This window comes from Lissotriton vulgaris, unplaced genomic scaffold (assembly GCF_964263255.1).
Source record: "Lissotriton vulgaris unplaced genomic scaffold, aLisVul1.2 SCAFFOLD_2231, whole genome shotgun sequence".
NCBI lineage: Eukaryota > Metazoa > Chordata > Amphibia > Caudata > Salamandridae > Lissotriton > Lissotriton vulgaris.
The window spans coordinates 378,122-400,410 of record NW_028250270.1 but is presented as its reverse complement, the minus strand read 5'-3'; the positions used below and the strand labels follow the sequence as shown (position 1 = coordinate 400,410).

The 22,289-nt window shown below is 43.5% G+C and overlaps 1 protein-coding gene across 1 annotated transcript; it reads right to left on the bottom strand.

Annotated features, from left to right (window-relative positions):
• Positions 1 to 15,812: 15,812 nt before the first annotated feature.
• On the bottom strand, positions 15,813 to 16,793 carry LOC147663322 (olfactory receptor 1G1-like). The gene has a single exon (XM_086950532.1). It carries the CDS (start codon positions 16,791 to 16,793, stop codon positions 15,813 to 15,815), a length of 981 nt encoding a protein of 326 aa, XP_086806658.1.
• Between the last annotated feature and the right edge of the window lie 5,496 nt (positions 16,794 to 22,289).

The window sequence follows — 22,289 nt, the reverse complement described above, 5'->3', positions numbered from 1 at the left end:
AAATAGTGTCAGGTATAATGCATGCAGAGGGGGTGTTCCTTGCAAAAAGCTTGGTAATAATGACGCAGTGCGTCACTTTTAGGATGCAGTTGCGCCAAAATCTTGCGCCTGCTTCACAGCAAACCTTTCACATGGTGCTTTTTCCATGTGAAAGGACACATTACTGGAGTTGCGTCACTTTTGTGACGCACTCCTGCAATGCGTTACTTTTGTGTTTACAGATATGTCAGAAATACTGACATATCTGTAACTCCTTGCGAATTGATTAGTCATATATTAAATATGACATATCTGGAATGTCATAAGGAGTGCGTCCAGAAAAGTGACGCATCGCTATTTTCACGTAGCGATGCGTCACTTTTCAGAAATGAGGCCTCCAGTTTATTCACTGTGTCATAACTTTCTTTTCTAACACTCACCTTCTTTCATTCCTCCTACTTCACTTCCTTTCACCTCTCATACCTTTCTGTTCTTTCTTACTCATTCTCCTTTCAATTATCAATGCACTATATTTCACTTACTCTTCATTTTTTAAGATTATAGCTCTTTGATGAGAATTGGAGGTAGTTCTGAAAAGAACTTTTGGTTTTCTTCTTTTAACTGAAGAGGAACAAAAACAGGGAATAGAAACTGCTCAACAGGAGCAAAAAGAAAAGAAAAAAATTAGGGGTGGGAAGGGCAGTGATGGTTCTCCAATGCCCGAACCATGAGCAGGACACTTTGCTCCCCATAGGTGAGGAGTTGATTGCAGTATCTGCATCTGACGACCCCATGGTTGAATGCAGGTTGAATGTTTGCTACCTGCCCCTGAGATTATTCTCTTCCAGAAGAAGTTGCTCCTCCTGTTGATGTAGAGGCCCCATCTCTGGGAACCTCCTGTGCCAGAGCCCTGACACTTTCCCGGGCAAAATTCTGGGGGTGCCTCCTCTCCACATGGCGAATCATGGTGAAGTTGCCAAAAGAGTATTTTTTTTGGGGGTTACCCCGTGACAGGACCTGTTTGCAGATCCTGCACTCTACTTTTGGTGCATTCACCTTCTTCTGGCCTTCTGGAAACTTAAAAAATTTCCAGATGAAATGTTCCTTCACCTTTGGGGTAGGAGGCTCTTCATCAATGAAATCATCTTCACTGCTGGATGGTCTGGCAGCCATGATGAATCCAGGAATATGGAGCAGCAAAAAAGGCAGGTCTTTCAGTCACAAAAGTGAAAGAAGAAGTGAAGGAAATGGGTGGGGATTTCATTCATTGTAAAAAAAAACTGTTAGCAACCAATGAAAAGTGTTATTTTAGGGTCACATGACCCGACGCGTTTACGCTGCGCGCTCTGGAGCACTTCCGGGTGCGTTTACGCAGCGCGATCGTAGGCGCTTCCGGGTCGCAAACGTGGCGCGATCGTAGGTGCTTTTCCGTGCGTTTATGCGCCGCGCACGTATGCGCTTCCGAGGGCACTTACGTTGCGCGCCGAAGTGACGTCATCAATCTTTTATAGAAATGCATAATCATTTTCCATATTAAAAAAAACAAATTTTATTTGTATGGTACGAAATGTTTTGCATTATTATTAACTTTTCATTCATATTTTTTTTTCACGAACGACAGTTGCGCTCTGGGTGCGCTTTCAGATGAGCTCTCGGAGAAGCTTACAGGAGAGCTTAGCTGAAAGCTTCCCGGAGCGCGCACCCAGAGCGCAAAAGAAAAAAAATATTTAAAAAAATGAATACTTAAAAAAAAACAGCAAATTGTAAAAAAAAAAAAGGTTAGAAACTCGATATACAAAGGAATTAGCATTTAAAAAACTATGAAATTCACTGAAAAAACCATAGGTTTCACACCAGTTATAGTTAGGAATTAGCATTTAAAAAACCTATGAAATTCACTGAAAAAACCATAGGTTTCACACCAGTTATAGTTAGGAATTAGCATTTAAAAAACCTATTAAATTCACTGAAAAAACCATAGGTTTCACACCAGTTATAGTTAGCTGGAAATTTTACTGATATAAAACCATTGAAATTCCCACGTTATAGTTAGTTGGACTCACTATAACTTGCGCGCCTGCAATGCACTGCTGATGACGTCACATATTACATCACTCATGACATGGTCAGTGACATCACTCATGACATCACTGATGACACCATCCAGTGAATGTGTGTCTTTCTGAAAAAATAAATATGTTTTATATATGAGTGTGTATACATATGTTTTATTCTAGTATATGGAGTATTGATTTATATAAGTGAGTAAATGTGAGAGTGAGAGATTGTAAGAGTTCCTGTTTAAATAAGTATGTGATTCTATAAGTGATTGTTTAAGAGAGTAAGTATGTGTAAGTTTCCTTAGGAATAAGGTGGTAGTGTGTGTATAGCTGTATATGCAAATAAATGGATGTTCAATAGTTTTTTTGCATGTGTGAGTATATGTGTGAGTAACTTTTGGAAGACTGTCGGTGTGTTAACGGATGTAAAGGTGTTTCACTACATATGATAAGTGAGTATATGTATGAATGACTATATAGAACTGTTGGTGAATGAGTAAATGTGTATATAAATGGTTGAATTACTGAATTGGTTGTTGTAACTGGTATAGGTATCGCCACTTTTTTGTAAATGTTAGTTTCTATTTTTGAATATGTGTTTCAGGGGTTACATTACACTGAAAGGGGGTCAGTCACTCTGTCACAGGGATGGTGTCATCAGTGATGTCATGAGTGATGTCACTGACCATGTCATGAGTGATGTAATATGTGACGTCATCAGCAGTGCATTGCAGGCGCGCAAGTTATAGTGAGTCCAACTAACTATAACGTGGGAATTTCAATGGTTTTATATCAGTAAAATTTCCAGCTAACTATAACTGGTGTGAAACCTATGGTTTTTTCAGTGAATTTAATAGGTTTTTTAAATGCTAATTCCTAACTATAACTGGTGTGAAACCTATGGTTTTTTCAGTGAATTTCATAGGTTTTTTAAATGCTAATTCCTAACTATAACTGGTGTGAAACCTATGGTTTTTTCAGTGAATATATATATATATATATATATATTCACTGAAAAAAACATAGGTTATAGACCATATATAGTTAGGAATTAGCATTTACAAAACCTTGAAAATTCACTGAAAAAACCATAGGTTTTAGACCTTATATAGTTAGGGATTAGCATTTACAAAACCTTAATTTACTCGCACAAAACCATTGAAATTCGCATATATAGTTAGTTGCACTAACTATGTATCGGGCACCCGCAATCCACTGCTAATGATGTCCGATATTACATCATTCATGACATGGTCAGTGACATCACTGATGACATCACTAATGACATCGCAAATGACATCACTGATGACATCTCAAATGATATCACTGATGACATCACTGATGACATTTCATTTGACATTACTGATCACATCACTGATGATATCATTTATGTGATAATACAATGAACCTCTTCAGACTCTAATATAACCTTAGATACAATCAGTGTAAACAGACACTTACAGATTGTCACTCATCCATGGAGTTACTCACACACCTAGTCAGTCATGCCAAGAATCAATCACACCTCCATTTCCTCAACTATACAGTTATATACACCTTACATATTCAAACATATACTAACACATAATTACTCTTTTATACAATCCTTGATTGAAGTTCACAATGATCCATATAGCCACTCACACATTCACTGGCTCTTATGCACAGTTATTTATATATGTCAACTCTCACATGTATTGTGTTTTACATATGTACTTATTTTGACATGTAGCACTGAGATATCCATTCACTCACCAATACACTCATGCACACAGTCAACTGCCCATACAGCTGTTTCCACCTGCACTTTTGAAGCCATACATCTAGTGAATCAACTGCTCACACATCTATGCACAGAGTCATACACCTCCCAGCCACCCACACACACACTCAGTCTCCCATACAAATACTTGGGCAACCAATCAATAACCCATATAGTTACTCATATAGCTACTGATCACCACATGCAGCAGCTTACAGAACAACAGACATACTGATGCACAAATTAAGACAGTTTAGTCACTAACCCATGCACTCAGTGAGACACATTTAATCACTCACTCATACAGTCAGTCATGCACCTACTAAATCCTTCATCCAGACACGTATACATCCACTCATTCTTCAATATGTAAGACATATTTTAACTTTACAGAAACATACAGTCACTGGGTGTTGTCATCAGTGATGTCATCAGTGATGTGATTTGAGATGTCATCAGTGATGTCATCAGTGATGTCACTGACCATGTCATGAATGATGTAATATGTGACATCATCAGCAGTGGATTGCGGGTGCGCGATATATAGTTAGTGCAACTAACTATATATGCGAATTTCAATGGTTTTGTGCGAGTAAATTAAGGTTTTGTAAATGCTAATCCCTAACTATATAAGGTCTAAAACCTATGGTTTTTTCAGTGAATTTTCAAGGTTTTGTAAATGCTAATTCCTAACTATATATGGTCTATAACCTATGGTTTTTTCAGTGAATTTCAATGGTTTTTTCATAGCAAATATCAAAAGCTGTAAAATGTCAAGTATGTGGTAGGTAAAAACATTTTCGTATTTATGCACGCTGATGTGCTTTGAACGCTGCCCCTTCCCCCATCTCTTTTCTTTTAGGAGTATTCTCTCTTTGCAGATAGTGAAGGGTAGGTAACACAGGCCTTTGCCCCCGTTGTAATCCGTCGTGCCTGCTTCCCTCTCCATTTGATTGATTTTTATCCTAGCATTTATTGTTTTGGAATTGGTTCTCTTTGGTTCATTCTCTATTTACAAACAAGCACAGAGTCGCAATACTCTGTTTAGTCTTTGCAGATAGTGAAAAATCGTTAAAAAAACAAAAGGAATCAAGCAAAATCAGTAGGCCACTAATGGGATCTCTTTTTGACCTCGCTAAAATAGAAACATTATGAACAACCCCTCATGACAAATACGAAACTAGTGAGAGGAACTGAGCTCGACACCATGATAGCTGCAAGACAGCTCGGCTCCGCCGCCCACCCCACCCAAAATAACTACAAACACTATGCAAATATTATAAATATATACAACACACCAACAAGGTAACAGGGTAAAACGTTTTATTAAATAACTATTTACATGGCAGCCTGCTGCAACATCGATCCAAACAAGCCTTTGTATTTTGGGCTCAAAATAAACCATCAATAGTAAGATTTTCATAGGTGAGTGTAGGTTCATGGTTTTCCATCCACAGACTAAAAGCCTGGAGTGGGAGTGAAAGAACAATAACTAGGTAAGAAGGAAGGCAGAGGTTGTGGGAAGGACATATGGTATGTTACTTGGTCCCTGAGATGCTTCAATGTCACTGCCTTGCACAAATGGCATAAGTCCTGGATGTGATGGTGATGCTCTCATGCTGACTCCAGCTTCAGTCTGAAACATCCAGAAACACTGTAGACTACCAATTCGATGACTTCCGGTGGAGCCCCAACGTAACCCTGAAGGGAAAAACTTGCCCACCCCTCTTTTGACTGATGGTTCTTGTTACCTGTCCCCTCTGTTGTTATCTAACGGAAACTTTTTGGATTGCCGAGTGAGAAAAAAAAAGGTGGGGCTTTCATCGTTTGGGAAACATTTTTTTTTTCAATCCAATGAAAAGTGTTATTTTTAGGTCATATGATCAAGCCTTCAATCAATAGGAAACCAAAAGTAAAATGAACCAATGAAAAGTTTTATAAACAAATCACATGACCTGTTATGTGGCTTTGGGCTATAAAAAGCCTACAAAATCCGTTTGCCTGTGAGGCGGCGTCAGTAGCGGACGGATGTGCGAATAGGCCGAAGGCAGGACAACGCGCCGAGATTCGGATGGCACCGAGGTGGTGTCCAGCAAGTTGCACTGGTGTGGCCATCCTACAATGCTGCGCCGAAAGTCGGCATGGGGTGCCCGGGGGGGGGGGGGCGGTGCGAACTGGCCTCACCTGCCTCCACCAGGTGGAGGCACCTCATCTGCAGTGCGGCGCCTCTTACCGTTTCACTCGCCGTCCACTTGAGTTGCGCCCGCACTTGCTGCTACAGTAGGCCGAAGGCAGCACAATGCGCCGAGATCCGGGTGACACCGAGGTCGTGTCCAGCAAGTTTCTGCACTGGTCTGGCCATCCTACAGTGCTGCGCCGAAAGACGGCGTGTCAAGCTGAGTTGCGGTCACTCTTGCTGGTACGGTACGCCGAAGGCAGCACAACGCGCCGAGATCCGGATGGCACCGAGGTGGTGTCCAGCAAGTTTCACTGGTGTGGCCATCCTACAATGCTGCGCCGAAAGACGGCGTGTCCAGCTGAGTTGCGGTCACTCTTGCTGCTACAGTACGCCGAAGGCAGCACAACGCGCCGAGATCGGGATGGCACCGAGGTGGTGTCCAGCAAGTTTTACTGGTGTGGCCATCCTACAATGCTGCGCCGAAAGACGGCGTGGGGTGCCCGGGAGGGGGGGCGAGGCGGCGCAAACGGGCCTCTCCCTCCTCCCCAGGTGGAGGCTCCTCTGCTGCAGTGGGGCGCCCCTTAGCGTTTCAGTCGCCATTCAGCTGAATTGCGCCCGCTCTTGCGGCACTGTGCCTCATCCGCCATCCAGCTGAGTTGCGCCCGCTCTTGCGGCTACAGCGTCTCGCCCACCATCCAGCTGAATTGCGCTTACTCTTGCGGTGCAGCGAAAGGCGGCTGCAACAAGACTCTCAAAATGGTGGCCAGCTCTTTGGATTTGGGCCTGGTCCACTAAAATGGCCCTGGGACACCTTGGAACTCGGACGCTTGCCTGCTAGGGCATGGGCCCCATTCACGAAACCGTCCCCTCTTTTGACTGATTGTTCTTGTTGCCTATCTCTTCTGTTGTCATTTACCGGAACCTCTTTGGACTGCCGAAAGAGGTTCTGGTTCGACCGCTGGTTGGTGGAGACATTTTGACTATATCCTGGACCTGCCCGGCCTTGCCCAAAATGGCGCCGGTATAAATGGGACTCGAAACTCCTTGTTGTGTACTGGTTGCCCAACCTTGATATCACGATATACGTATGCAGTTTTGAAGCACATGGCGGGCAGGGACGAATACTGATTGAACATTTGGACATCCCTATTGATATTAAGTTCTGATGTGTTATTGATTACTGTACTATTGAAAGTTCAAATTAACGTCACCCATGGTACTTGCCCGTAAATGTATATCTAGATAATTTTATTGTAACTGGCCCTGTCGTACTTTAATTATAAAATGTACGTCCACCGTTTCCGCAACTGTTAGACACCTTAGTTCTTGCAACCTAATGGGTCGCCTGTTACGTTCTTCTACAGTGTAAATGTCCCCTCATCATATACGATTCCAGTTTGCTCCGTGGACGGCCCACGTGGTTATTGGCCCGTATTTGTATACTGACATTTTCACAATAAAGGTTTTTAAAACAAAACATGGTAGTAGTACCTAGATTGGTAAAGTTTTGAATAATAGCCACTGTTTTCGAATCAGTAAAAGGCAAGTTAAATAAAGCAGCCCGATTACACGAAGGTTTAAAGGTATAATACGCAGGAACGCAGTAAACATAAATGGTCAAGGGCTGTTGTGTTTTCCACTCCTGCAACATAAAGTGATCGATAAGAATCCGATATTCATGACTATCTGCGACTAAGACAGCAGGCCGAGCCTCTTTTGTTCAACGGCTCCCTCATGGGGTGAAGAAACGCCCTTTTTCTCTAAATAGGAATATTTTAAAGGCCGGACAGTTGTAAATTTCCCGGGAAAATACATTAGCCTGGAACATTGTTAGTGATAAACTGTAAATGCATCTGGGCCCTTTGCTTTACAAGTCAGAGTGAGAAAAAAAAAAGGTGGGGCTTTCATCATTTGGGAAAAAAAATGTTCGAAAGCAATGAAAAGTGTTATTTTTAGGTCATATGACCAAGCCTTTCATCATTAGAATAACAAAAGTAAAATGAACCAATGAAAAGTTTTATTAACAAGTCACATGACCTGTTATGCTTACGTTACGCGCTGCGCGCCGTGCTCTGTATCGTTTCCGGGAAGCTGCGCCTCGCGCACTGGAGCACTTCCGGGTGCGCTAACGCGGCGCGTCATATGACGCATTACGCGACAACGCAGGTCCAGAATATAGTAAAAATGTCTCCACCAACCAGCGGTCGGAACGCAACCCCTTTCAGCAGTCCAAAAAGTTCTGTTAAATGACAACAGAAGGGACAGGCTATAAGAACCATCAGTCAAAGAGGGGAGGGCAAGTTCTTCTCTACCGGGTCACGTTGGGGCTCCACCGGAACTGATCGAATTGGTAGTCTACAGTGTTTCTGGATGTTTCAGACTGAAGCTGGCGTCAGCATGAGAGCATCACCATCTCGTGGCTCTGTCGTGGCCATTCCGCGAGCAATCATGGCAGCCGCTCCCCACCGGAAGCCTGCGGGAGTCGAGGGCCCGATGACTTTTGTAGAATCTTCAAGGCTGAGGGGACGCTTTCGAGAATGGGGCCCAAGCCCTAGCAGGCAAATGTCCGAGTTCAAATGTGTCCCAGAGCCATTTTAGTGGACCAGGCCCAAATCCGAAGAGCCGGCCGCCATTTTAAGAGTCCTGTGGCAGCCGCCTATCGCTGCACCGCAAGAGTGGCCGCAATTCAGCTGGATGGTGGGCGAGACGCTGTAGCCGCAAGAGCGGGCACAACTCAGCTGGATGGTGGGCGAGACGCTGTAGCCGCAAGAGCGGGCGCAACTCAGCTGAATGGCGGATGAGGCACAGTGCAGCAAAAGCGGGCGGTAAACAGCAGAATGGCGACTGAAACGGTAAAGGTTTGCCCCACTGCAGCAGAGGAGCCTCCAGCTGGGGAGGCGGGGGAGGCCCGTTCGTTCCGCCTCCACCCCCGGGGCGCCCCACGCCGTTTTTCGGCGCAGCATTGTAGGATGCCATGACCAGGGCGACAACTTACTGGACATCATCTGGGTGCCGTCCGAATCTCGGCGCGTTGTGCTGCCTTTGGCCTATTCGCACAACGGACCAATACTGACGCCAACTCACAGCAGCCCATTGTTGCTTTGTTTAAAATGTTTTTTTTAACGTGTTTACTTTGTTGGAGCGTTGTATATATTTATAAGTTATTAAAGTGTTATAATCATACTACTTTGTTGGAGTGCTATATATTTTTAATGTGACACATAATTGTGAAGACTTTAATGTACAAAAAGACATCCCCGGAATCTTCCGCTTCAGGCTCGATCCCACACACCCTCACAGTGAGAATCCCCTCCCCAATCACAATACAGGATCGTTATCAGATAGTAGGAACGCGTGTGGTGTGACGGATCTCATGGGGTGGGGGCCTTGATCTACTGTAACTCCTTTGAAGAGAGTGATTCTTTACAGTTGGGGCCATAAACTACATCCGCAGGGCTAAGTGATAGCCTGGGACCGGCCTGGACAATCAGACACAGAGGAAGAGGAGTGTCAGAGGGTACGGTAGTGAATAGGGTGAAAGGGAGGTGTCGGGCGGGCAGAGGGTGTGATTCTCAGGGAATAGCAGCGCAGATGGGGGGAGGTTTATGGCCCATGCATGAGAGAGAGAGCGGGGGTGACCAGTGCATGGGGGAGATGCTTGCGAGGGTGGGGAGCCTTGCTGAGGATCGGCGGCATGCAGAGAGTGGGTCTGGTCAAGGCATCTAAAATGGCTGCCGTGCACGACAAAAGTGTGGCATTGGAAAAAAGGCAAAATGGCGCAAACAATGTTTATCAATACGGATTATTTTATAACAATTATTTTTAACAATATATTTACTCGCAGTGACAAAATGGCGGTCAACACTTCCTGATTTCCTTCGAATCGAACGTTAACAGATGTCACGCAGCAAAAAAAAAAAAAAAACGCTCACGCGCAGCAGATGGAAGACATGTATCAACATATATGAGCATCCTCAGCCACCCTCAGAAAACATAGGGGGTCAGGATACGTCTCCCGTACCCCCTTATACCTATTTCTCACATTGTTTTTCCTCCATCTTGTAATTTAATTAAAACGAAACACAAAATGGAGAATTCCCGTTTCGCGACCCGGTTCGCTACCCGGTTTGCGAACCGGAAAGTGCTTCTACCGCGAAAAATCTAATTTTTTTTATTTGCCCCATGGGACCCTTTAATAACCCCAACATCATTCCTAGGGGGTCAAGAAGGGTCTACCTTCCCCCTTTCATTAAATTCCCCCTTCGTTTTTCTCCTCCTCTTGTCTCTCGATCCTACCGAGAGACAAGATGGCGGCCGCTCCGGACTGTTTAGAATGATGACAGACACGGGAGAGCCAATCAGCTTCGCTTCGCAAAGCTCCGTTACGCGACAAGTACACGAACCGGAGCGCTACCCGGGACGCTGTCACAGATATATCTGTTTTTTAAAACGTTAATTTCTCAAAATCCACTAGAGCACATATATTGAGATCCAGCAAAGGCACATCGGGCTAACAGTCCCTACAATTTTGCCAAGTTTCGTGCAAATCCATTCAGCCGTTCGAGCTAAAAGTGAGGCCAAACGCCCTATGGAAAACTCAATGTTAAAAACGTGTTTTGGGACCCCCCTTTTTTCTCGGCCCCCCCTTGACGAAACCCCCCCAAATTTTCAGGGGCTGCTCAGAAACAAAACGTGCCATTTTCCTGAAAATTTCAGCCGATTCTGTCCACAAACGCCAAAGTTATTAGACATAGAATTTTCAAAAGTCCCATAGAGAAAAAATCCTAACTATATATACCTACTGGCGAACGCCAGTAGGTAATATATATATATATATACGTACATATATATATATGTCACCTTCTAGCAGTCACAAGTAGGTAGACTATCCAGTTCCTTGCAACTTTTTCATAACTAGTATGGCGGTAACTTCAGCTGCTGGTTTGAAAGTTTAGAGGTGATCAGGCAATTGAGGGCAAAGAAATGGGGAGGATCCCGTAACGTGATGTTAAGTCCCTTCGGGATGTTAGAGACAGCTAGAGATCGAAAAGCTGAACATAATTGCACCACATTTACCAGAAACAAAGTACTGGTTAAGAGAAGAGGCTTTCTTGATTTCATTTGGTTTGAGGCAACCACGTCTATTTCAACCACACCATTCACCCATCTGGACAGACCACCACTGCGTTCCCTTCCATGTCAAAAAACCCACTGCACTCAAGCTAGCACCCCGCCCACCATGCAGGAACTGGAACAAGATCACCAAAGACCACATCAACTTCAACCTCAATCGGAAAGCCCACCCACAACCCAAGCGCCAACTCTGCAGCCAAAGAACTTCACGTATGGATGACCAACTTCGCAGGCGAGCTTGTCCCCTTCAGAACCCCGATAAATAGAGACCCAGGAAGGCCTCCTGGTTTACCATTGACCTCCAAGAAGCCAGACATCTTGAGAAGAACTGCAGAAACAGGCCACGTCACTTACAAGAAAGCCATGACAAAATGCCACCAACTCATCAGATTTCACTAAGCTGCCCAGCGAAGCCACGGACATCACACCCTCCCAGAACCTATGCAACAAACTTGGCTCCTACTTCCACCTAAAAATAAGATCCATCTATGATAACTTTGACAAACATACTCAGGAAACCAAACCCACTCCACCCCCTAGCAATAAAAGTCAGCCTACCATCTCATCCTGGACCCCAGTCACCACAGAAAACACTGCATCAACCATGAAAGGCATTCACTAAGGAGCCCCCATGAACTCCTGCACTCTGCACAGCGTCCACAGAGCTGCTGCTAACATTGCACCGGAGCTGTGATGCACCATTAACACCTCCCTCGAAGCCGGCACTGTCCCTGATGACTGGAAGAGTGCAGAAGTCAATTACTGACCCATTTCTCTCCTCCCCTTAACATCCAGAGTCACTGAAATGATCATCAATATTCAACTAATCAAAGTTATAGAAGAGAACCCCATCCTTGATCCCTCCCAATCTGGATTCTGCAGCAACCACAGCACCAAAACTGCCCTACTCACCGCTACATATGACATCCGCACACTCCTCAACCAGGGACACACTGTAGCCCTGATCATGCTTTACTTCTCTGCAGCCTTCGAGACTGTCTCCTACAGCACTCTCACTTTCAGACTCCACAAAGCCAGCAAACTGGGGACTGCCCTCAACTGGCTCTGCTCATTCCTCATCTGCAGACCCCAAATATTCATAATTCCTCCCTTTCTCTCAGAACCCACGACAATCAGCTGCAGAGTGTCCAGGGGATCATTGCTCTGCCCCACTATTTTCGACATATACATTAACAATGCTGTCATATTCAGACAGCATGGGCTCAGCATAGTATCCTATACCGATGACACCAAGCTCATCCTCTTCCTCACCAAGTTCCCCTCACCACCAGACTCAGCTTCCAGGAAGGAATGAAGGATGTCACAATGCGGATGAGCAGCAGCTGCCTAATGTTCAACTCAGAGAAGTCAGAAGTCCTCATCCTTAGACCCTCTCCCCCCTGCAAGGGACAGCACCTTGTGGCTCACCACCCTGGGCATTCCTCCCGCTCCCACGGACCATGCCCAGAACATCGGCATCATACTTGACTCACCCTTCTACATTACCTGAAAGATCAAAGTCATCACCTCCACCTGCTTCAAAACTCTCTGCATCCTTCGCCAGACCTTGAAATGGACCCCCCTAATAAAGAAATACTGGACCCATACTCTCATTACCAGCAGACTGGACTACGGAAACGCTCTCTACACCGGGATCAACAAATCGCTGCCCGGCAAGCTCCAGTTTAAATAGAACACCGCAGCCTGACTCGTCCTGGTCATCCCTCGACATGAACACGTCACCCCACACCAGCTGGACCTCCACTCTCTCACCATTGAGAAAAGAGTAACCTTCAAGATGCTCACCCATGCCTACCAAATGCCTCCACAACATGGGTCCCCAATTTTTCAATGAGAGAATTGCTTTCCACGTACCCAAGAAAAACCTCTGGTCTTGCAACCTTGCCCTTGCCAAAACCCTGTGCATCCGCAGAGCCAGAACAGTTTCAGCAAAGACATGGAATAAGCTCCCCATCAACATTAGACACACCCACTCTGCACATCTTCAGGATGACCCTCAAGACCTGGCTCTTTGACTGAGCAGAGCTGCTCCCCCCAGCGCCTTGAGACCCCTATGGGTGAGTAGCGAGCTTCACAATTGCCTGATTGATGTAAATCTGTTCAGTAGTTGCAGAGTTATTACAAGAAATTCCAATTTGTATATATTGGGAAGCAAACCTTCCCGATCTCATGCTGGGATCTGATTAGTGCAAAAAGAACAGATGATGGACGGAATTCTGAACAAATCAATCATTCACCCCAGTCACAGATCTGGGTTAAATGCATTGTTTTTATGCACGCCATGCCACTCCAGTTTAAACACAGACATACTCAAATCAGTCTTAACCCTGTTCCCTGCCTGAGATACCAGAACAGGTCCTCCCTGGACCAGAAACAATCATCCTGGGACCAGTTTTCGGATTTCTCCCCTCATCAGTCTTGATTCTGGTGGCGTAGCGAGCAGGGGACCCACGTCTGGGCATACCCCTCCCACTTTGGCGACAAATGCAAAAATAACAGAAGACGGATGGATTACTGAACAAATCAAACATTCACCCCCCTTCACAGATCTGGGTTAATCCATTTTTGTTTGCACGCCTGACTTGGGCCCCTTGCTCACTGTGCCACTGTATTGAAGCCTGGTTGATGAGGGGTGAAAGCCCAGAACCGGTCTTAGGTTGTTTGTTTCTCAACCAGGGAGGGCCAGGCTTGGCAGTCCGGGCTTGATTGTTCCCATTAGGAACATGGTCAAGACTGATTTGCGTATGGCTGTGTCTAAACTGGGGTGGCATGATGAGCAAAAGAATTATGGATTTAACCCAAATCTCTTGACTTGGGTGAATGTTTTAATTTGTTCTGTCTTGTGTGTCTTTTGAGTGTCTTTTGAGATCTGCTTTTCTTTTTTTTTTTTTTTAATTTTTTTTATTAAACGAAAAACGAAACACATTACAATACGCATTGCAGAGTAGGTTTTAAACATAAAGTAAGAAAAAAAAAACATTATTGAAAAATAGCTTTGCACATCCATATAAATGATCAGATGAGGAATACTAAAGTAGCAGTTTTAAAACATAAAAAAATCGGTATAGACAAGGGGATAATAAACAATATTCCTAAAGAAAAAAGACACACATCAATCAATACCCAATAATGCAATGAATCTTTAGCCAACCCATTCAGCCACCGCTGCCCAGATTCTAGTTGCCAATAACCGATTCCTCCCCCCTTTGCCCGAAAACACAGAAAATTCTAGCCGATGGGGGGCTAACAGTCTTGCTCGCCATTGTGCAAACGTCGGGGCTTCAGCAGATAACCACTGAGAGGTGAAACATAGACGTGCCTGGGACATAGCAATGAATAGCAGAGCTAATTTGTAGAATGAATGGGTACCAGCTAAGCTATTGCCCACGTCAACCCCGAATATTACTAATGCAGGAGTCACTGAGCAACTTATCTTAAGTATCGAATTGATAAAATGCTCAATATCATCAAAAAACCCTACAAGTACTGGGCAGGCATAGAACATATGTATTATGTCAGCGGTCGATGAATGGCAACGAGCACAAGTGATGCCCTTGCTAGCCCCCCATTTTGTGATCTTCATTGGTGTATAGTACAGGTCTAACATGGCCATATAGCTTTGTGACTTTAATGAACCTGATGCGATGACCTTACTAGCAAGTTCCAATACCAGGGCTAAGTCAATACCTGTCAGACCTAATTTGGCTTCCCACTTGGCACTTTGTAGTAATAAATCGTCCGGAGATCTGATTTGCAGCCAACACTTCAAACCAAGTGTTGGCAGCCATCTTATGTTCAGCCAAGAGAATGGGGGAAGAGAAGGAATATCCTGATCCCCTAAACCTCTTAAGAATTTCAATTTTACACACAAATAAATTACCTTATGCTCATATATTCAAATGTTCCCATGTATTTAAAGTTAAACATACAAAATACATTTCAATGCCTTAAATAAATCCCAATTTTGTATTTGAAAACTTAGGGGCATATCATCAACAACCGGCGATAATTATCACTAAGTGCACGCTTATCTCCAGAGCGATAAAAATAACTGAGTTAGCTGCCAAATGTGCAATTATCGGTGGGATTCCAGCGATAATCTCACAAATTTTGGCGCTACGTTGTTTATAGGGCAGGGCATACTTAAACATGATATCCACCTTCCATTGGATATCATGGCTAAGTCAAACTAAAAGCAGGTGTAAAGAAAGTAGCGATAACCACGATTAGCGCTACTTTTCTTATCGCTATGCTTGTTAGCGTGCCCATTGATAATTGAAGAAATGTCAGTAAGCAACATTTCTCCAGTTATTTTGCGATGGAACATCCACATTGCATCTCATTAAAGATGTAAAGGGAAGCATAAGGGAAAAAGAGATAATGCCTTTGATGATATGCCCCTTACTTTGTAAAATGTTAACTTGCTGAGGCACTAAAATCTAAAATCAGGTTTTAATGTAAATATGCTGCTTTTATTAACATTTCTTCAAGCATTCCTATTTTGGAAAAAATACTATAATTAAATGGGTGTTTCTTTGGAATTTTTTTTTTTTAAATAGCATTCTTCTAAAACATTAGCAACTAGATTGAAGTTTAGAAAGACATCACAAGAAGTTCCGGATCAAGACATCAGTGAATGTAATTGTAGTACAACAATAGTTTGGAAAATGACTTGTTTCTAAATTGGTTTGGCACCTTTATCATTATGCAGCCTTCTTGCAGTATCATTCATTACGTTTGCTTTCTTTGATTTGCTTAGTGCCTTTTTAAACTCTGTATTTTTCAAAGAGTATATAATTGGGTTACACAGTGGAGTAACAGCTACATATGACATAGACATTATTTTGCTCTCTTTATTTGAATATGTGGATATCGGCCGCATGTACAAAGAACAGAGCGATGCATACAATAAAACAACCACAGTAAGGTGGGAGGCACACGTGGACAAGGCCTTGTCCTTCCCACTCTTGGATTTGATGTTCATAATTGAAGCAGCAACTTTGCTATAAGATATGATGATTAAAATAAATGACATCATTCCTATTACAGATCCACAGATGTAAATGAGTGTCTCATTGTTGAAAATGTCACTGCAAGAAATCTTCAACAAGGCAATCAGATCACAAAAGAAGTGGGTAATTGTGTGGGATTTGCAGAAAGAGAGCTTGGTCAAAAGCACAATATGTGGAGCTGCATTTAGAAGCCCAACACCCCAGCTTCCAGCAGCCAACCACATGCACACAGCCTTGTTCATGATGGTCATGTATCGCAGAGGATTGCAGATAGCGACATAGCGATCATAAGCCATGACTGTGAGGAGAAGGACTTCAACTGTTACCATGTCTAGGAAAAAAAACAGCTGTACTAGACATTCAGTAAATGACACCACTGTGCCCTCCAGAAAGAAGTGGGCCAGCAACTTTGGAAAAAGGACTGAAACGTAACAAATATCAAGGAAGGACAAATGTGTCAGGAAGAAGTACATAGGTGTCTGCAGATGTGCGTTTAAGTAAATTGTTGTCAGGATAAGAAGATTTCCTGCTAAAGTTAACAGATAAACTATTAGAAATGCAACAAAAAGTGGAATTTGCAACTGCGGAATATCTGAAAATCCGACAATTAAAAAATATTCAGTTGAGCTTTTATTTTCTTTATTCATTGATCCAAAAATTCAGCAGTGCTAGAAATTAAAGATAATCTGTGGATAAAATAAAGTGAAGTTAATTGATCTGATTGATTAATACTTGGCATTAACAAATGAAACAAATGAAACATTGTGAGCACAGAATTACTATTCTAACATGTATAATATTGTTTGGTCTCCTCTAATTTTAAGTGTAATTTCTTTTTTCGACATGTTTTCTTCTTATACCTGAATCACTGGGAGTGCCATTCTTAAAACATGGTACAACAGTTAGCATTCTTCAACCAGAGGTCAACCAGAAAATGTTGTATTAACACTAACAGTTAATTGTGACATTTAAGTACTGATTGCTAGAGTAAGTAGAAATGTTTCCCTCAATGAATCAGAACAATCAGTAACTTATGCAGTGCCTTATTTCATCTCTCTTCAATAATAAAATATCTGCAGTCTCTAACACTTCCTTTAATACCATTCTGTATGCAAATAGTTAGAGCTATCTACAAATCAAAAACAAATGTCTCTCAGATGTACAGAGCTGTGTTCTAAGACTGTTCAATAAAACACAAAGCCTGACTAAGGTTTGTTGGAGCAAGTGCTCTGCCCTAAAGTGGCGGCACTCCTACTAACCACACTGGCAGCTTACATGCCTCTAAATGATGGTGGACATTTGTTCTGCACACAGCTACTGGCAACCATGTATGGGACAATCTGCAAGACATGGCAGAAGTGGGCAGGGACAACAATACAAAAAAAAAACTTCTCCATGTTTAGGCCAATTCTTTGTGCTTGCTTTTTCAGAAACAAACTCCTGCATATGTTTATGGATGTGAAAAAATAGTGCTAAGAGTAACACAACAACAGGGAAGTTTTTCTGAACTTACACCTGCAGCAAAATCAGAGAAGCACCTTTGTCAATACAATCTATCCGACGTTAAGAATCACATCTGATCTACATGACATGCTTGCCAGCAACATCATAACCACCACCTATAGGGATGTTTGTAAGACTCATTGAGAAATTTTACAAATACATGTACATTTTGAGGCTCAACCAGTAGCAACCTTTTTAGGCATTTTTTATTGCATCTATGCTGATCCTAAAGGCCCTTCCTTAGCAGCTTTGAATTTATTATCTGAATGTGAGAATACCACAACCTTTCTGAATGATGCAATTGGGTTCCCACTTTAATTTGTATTAGTTTTGGACAACATTATTCTTCTCTTGGTGACCCTTTGCAATGCCTCTTTTCTCTCGTCATCAGTCCTGAGTTTTGGAAACGGGTGTTACATCTATTAAAAAATCATACTGCAGACTCTACAGAACCTCCTAATTGTCATAGTTTTATCTCACTCCTGTTCTCTAAACTCATGGAGAAATCTATTAATCAATTGATTTCATACAACTTGGAAATCAATTCTAAATTGACACAGTGGCGTCACTAGGGTTGGTGTCACCCGGTGCGGGTAACTCATGGTGTCACCCCCTCACGACTTACTGCATGGACCTCCTCCGCTCCGAGTCCTCCATTGGACACAGATGGCAAATTCCCAGAGTACTGACATGACCACCACAGCATTTTCATGAAAAGTTACGGCTGGCCAATCAGAAGGTCAATTACGGCAGTACCATACCAGGTTTTGCAGTACCCCATTGGCTGACTGGAAAAAATGCTCCCTCAGGAAGTAATTTTTTATTTTTAGTGCATAATGGTCCAGATATCACTACCTTTTCTGAAAAATGTACCCCTTCATAAGTACACCAAGGAGATTTTTCAACAAATATTTCTTAAAACTACTAAAAAGATTTACTATACGTAATAGCATTCTTTCTGAGTAAAATCCTAACTTCTGCCAAGTTGTTTTTTTTTGTCTCAGTATCAGAGAACAGTTTCCAATTGGAATTTCAAATGGAAAATCGTTGTTTTTAGAATTCCCTTTTTTCTTGTACCAGTACCACGTTTAACAGAACAGTGGGAAACCTTCTAAGAAAGAGCCAAAGCAAAAGAGCTTGTTTTTTAAAGAACATTTCGTGTAGTCACACATAAATAATGTAGTGAACACCAGCGCTGAAATAAATCATGATTAGAGATCGCTCCTTGACACATCTCTTTAAAGCTGAAGCTCTCCTTTTTTATAGCACTGTGTGTGTGACTGTGTCTCTTCTTGGGCCGGTCTTGGGGACTGTCTGGGAGTAATGTGATTGCCGCGATCTGAATCTGATTGTGTGCCTACACTGCCACATTTCTAACTTTATTGAGTTCATTAACAAGAAGTCAAACACCTGGGTATCGAGGCGCTGCTGTGCTAGTAAATTGTACTATTACCAGCCACATTGGCACCGGCGAAGGGTAACACGCAGAGTTTTGGAGCTTTTGGACATCCTGCGCACAAACCTAAATAACTTGAAAAATACATATTTGCGTGGTGGAGAGTGGGGGGTGGGGATTTTCCTACTCCCAGGCCTGCTGACCAACAACACTTTTTAGACAGAATATACTGTTGTGCTGTTGTTTACCTATCAACCCATACACAAGAAAAATGCAAACGGCGCATCGATTAACATATAAAGTTTCGCAGTATGTCACATGCACATAGTGTTTAGCCTTGAAATTCCCCACAGCACTATTAAAAGGTCTAGCGCAAACAAATTGAATACCCTCATCCAAAACACCGTCGACTGTAGTAAAAGCACAGGACCAGAAAAACAATTTGAAAAGAAGCTGAAGTTTGCAACAACTGCGGCGGCTGGGTGCAGTCTGGCTGGGGGACGGGCCCTCGCAGGGTTCATCCTCAGAGGGATAACTGGCGGCACGGGTATTCTATAGCGCCTCTTCGGGGGTGCCTCATCACAACTCCCCACTTATGCATTACTGACGAGCAGGCAGAAAGATCACCGTCCTCTCCCAGAGTGTCAGGTCACACACATAGCAGGTCGTACACACAGCCGCCCCCCTCCCCCGCAGCGCCTGGACAGGGTGCGAACACAGTGATCAGGGCCTGGCACGCACTCTAGACATCTCCGCACCTCAGCGTTGGCAGTGCAATCTGGTGTGCGCTGCCAGCGCTGGTAAGATCTCTACGACTGTGGGGGTAAAAGTTGGGGTTACGGAAATGTGACAACTGAAGTAAAAGTCCAGTGGTCAGACTGGGACAAGAATCCAATTAAGGAAAGGATGAATTTAGCATTAGTTTACACAACGAATTCAAAAACAAAGGTGTCTCTAGGTGCTAGGAGAATGACGAAGTTAATACAAGGCGCAGTATTTAGCAAATGATGCTTCGGGCCGGGGACAATCTTGTGCCCCCCAGCAAGCCCTTGTGCCCCCAGACATCCACTTCTGGTTCCATGAAAGTGTTTGAGTGTGTAACTCAGAGCACAGCACACAAACTCTTAGATCGCGCACACTCACCCGCACGTAACTCTTTTCCACAAACACGGACAGCTCCAGTCCCGGGCATCCCATGCCAGTCCCATCACCCCACACTGCACCTACCTCTGGGCTCCACCGGTGGTCCAGCAGTCCTGTCCCAAATTTGAAGGGGAGACAACGGCGCTCCGGTCAAAATATCAAAGAAGGTGGTGTCAGTTCACCACATTATTTCTTTATTACAGCAGCCACTGCACGAACTCCCCTGCGCTGCCATCAAGTCTCCTCCCTGGCGCGTAACCGCGACGCGTCAGAGCAGAACAGCACGCGGGGGCTGTCCCAGGGCCGTCATTGGTAGCACTAAAGATTGACAGCCCTGGGACCCACAAACTGGAGTACGCACGCATCCTCATCGCACCAGCATCGTCGGTGCATGCGTGGTGACGTGGTGACGTGCTGTAGTGCACACACTGACTGCAGAATATTTTAATTTTGTAAGCAGGTGCGCAACTGGGCACCGTGGCGTACGCTTGTGGGGGCTTGCACAATGCACGATAAAAGCACTGTGCAGTGCAGCGCAAGAGCCAGCCAGCCAGCGTAACTAACCAGATTGGTGTCACCCCATGATGGGGTGACACCCGGTGTGGTCCGCACCCCCCGCACCCCCCTAGTGACGCCACTGAATTGACATCTTGCAGTTGGTCTTCTGCCACAGTCCTGTGACCGCTCTGCTCGTTGCTACTGATGATCTCAGGATCTATTGTGCCCCTGTCTTACTCAATGTCTTGTTGACTAAGGGACTCATTGTGAATTAACTCAATCCTAAAGGTCAACTCTCAGCAATACCCACCAGTTATGGTCCTCACTGAACATGCACACTCATCTCCAGCATTTAAGGAAAGATGTTGACTGCCTGTTTCAGGAACTATATTGCCACGAGGTGCATGTAAAATGGGCTGTATGTTCCTTTTACCTGTTAAAGGCAATTAGTAGTGTCTCATTACATGACTGTATTGTATTTTTCCACATTCTCATTATGTTGAACGACATTTGAATTCCCCTCTATCCACGCCAGACAGAACCATGTGGAGGCAGTAAGCTGTCTGCAGTTTTGTGATGTTTGGAGCAATGGAAGACAGTTTAGCTATATCACTGACCTAAGAATGTGACCGAAGAGTTCCTGCAATGAAACTATGGAAAATATATGTTTCATTGTATTATCTACACACTTAAGAGACCATATCAGGAGTAATCTTGGAAAACCTGGAATCCATTTATTTTTTTCAGAGATAATATTGGCAGCTGGGAAAACAGCTCTGAGGGAAAAGAAGATGTGAGATGCAGCCCAAATAGAAAACAATGTAGAGATGAATAGAGCAGGTTGGCAGCTTCATTTAGGCGTTAATCATGTTGTGAATATCAACTGAGAGTCCATCATTGTAAAACGCTAGAAATTAAAATTTCACTCTCGATCCCTCATAACCATCAAAGGAGAGTATGGCCTCTCAAAGCTAAAAATAGATTAATTATGAAAAATGGGAGGAAGCAGACTCATAGTAATCCAACTCATGCAAAAAATGCACTATCAATAAACTACACAATTTATGTTACCCCAGGAACACTGCACACTCATTCCTCGAATTTAAGGAGGGATGTTAATTGCTTCTTTTGGAAACTATATTGCTCAGACCAAAGCTATGCCACAGTTGCTTAAGAAGTATGCACTCACTGTGACTTTTACAAGTAAATAATAGTAGCCAAATGGGTGTACTGGAGTGTCCCCTGTTTCATTATATTCAATGATAGATGTATTCCACTCGATCCAAGCCAGATAAAACCATGTGAAGTTGGGTAGTAATCTGTATGTAGTTTTCTACTCTTTGAATTAATGAGAGCAGGGTACTACATCTTCAATGTCTTGGATCTAGAGTGAGAGTTACAAATTGAAACTGAATTCACTTATGATAAAAAGATGCAGGTTCCACACTTGTGGTGAAGTGGCTCCCAGCCTACTTGTGCTGCCATGACCTCCACCTCAATTGGTTCTCCTGAAGGAACAAGCTCACGCCAAGTGTCTGCTCATCAAATCCCCATCAGAACATAAAAAGTTAGATGTTAAAGTTAAGACAAGAACTTTGTTTGT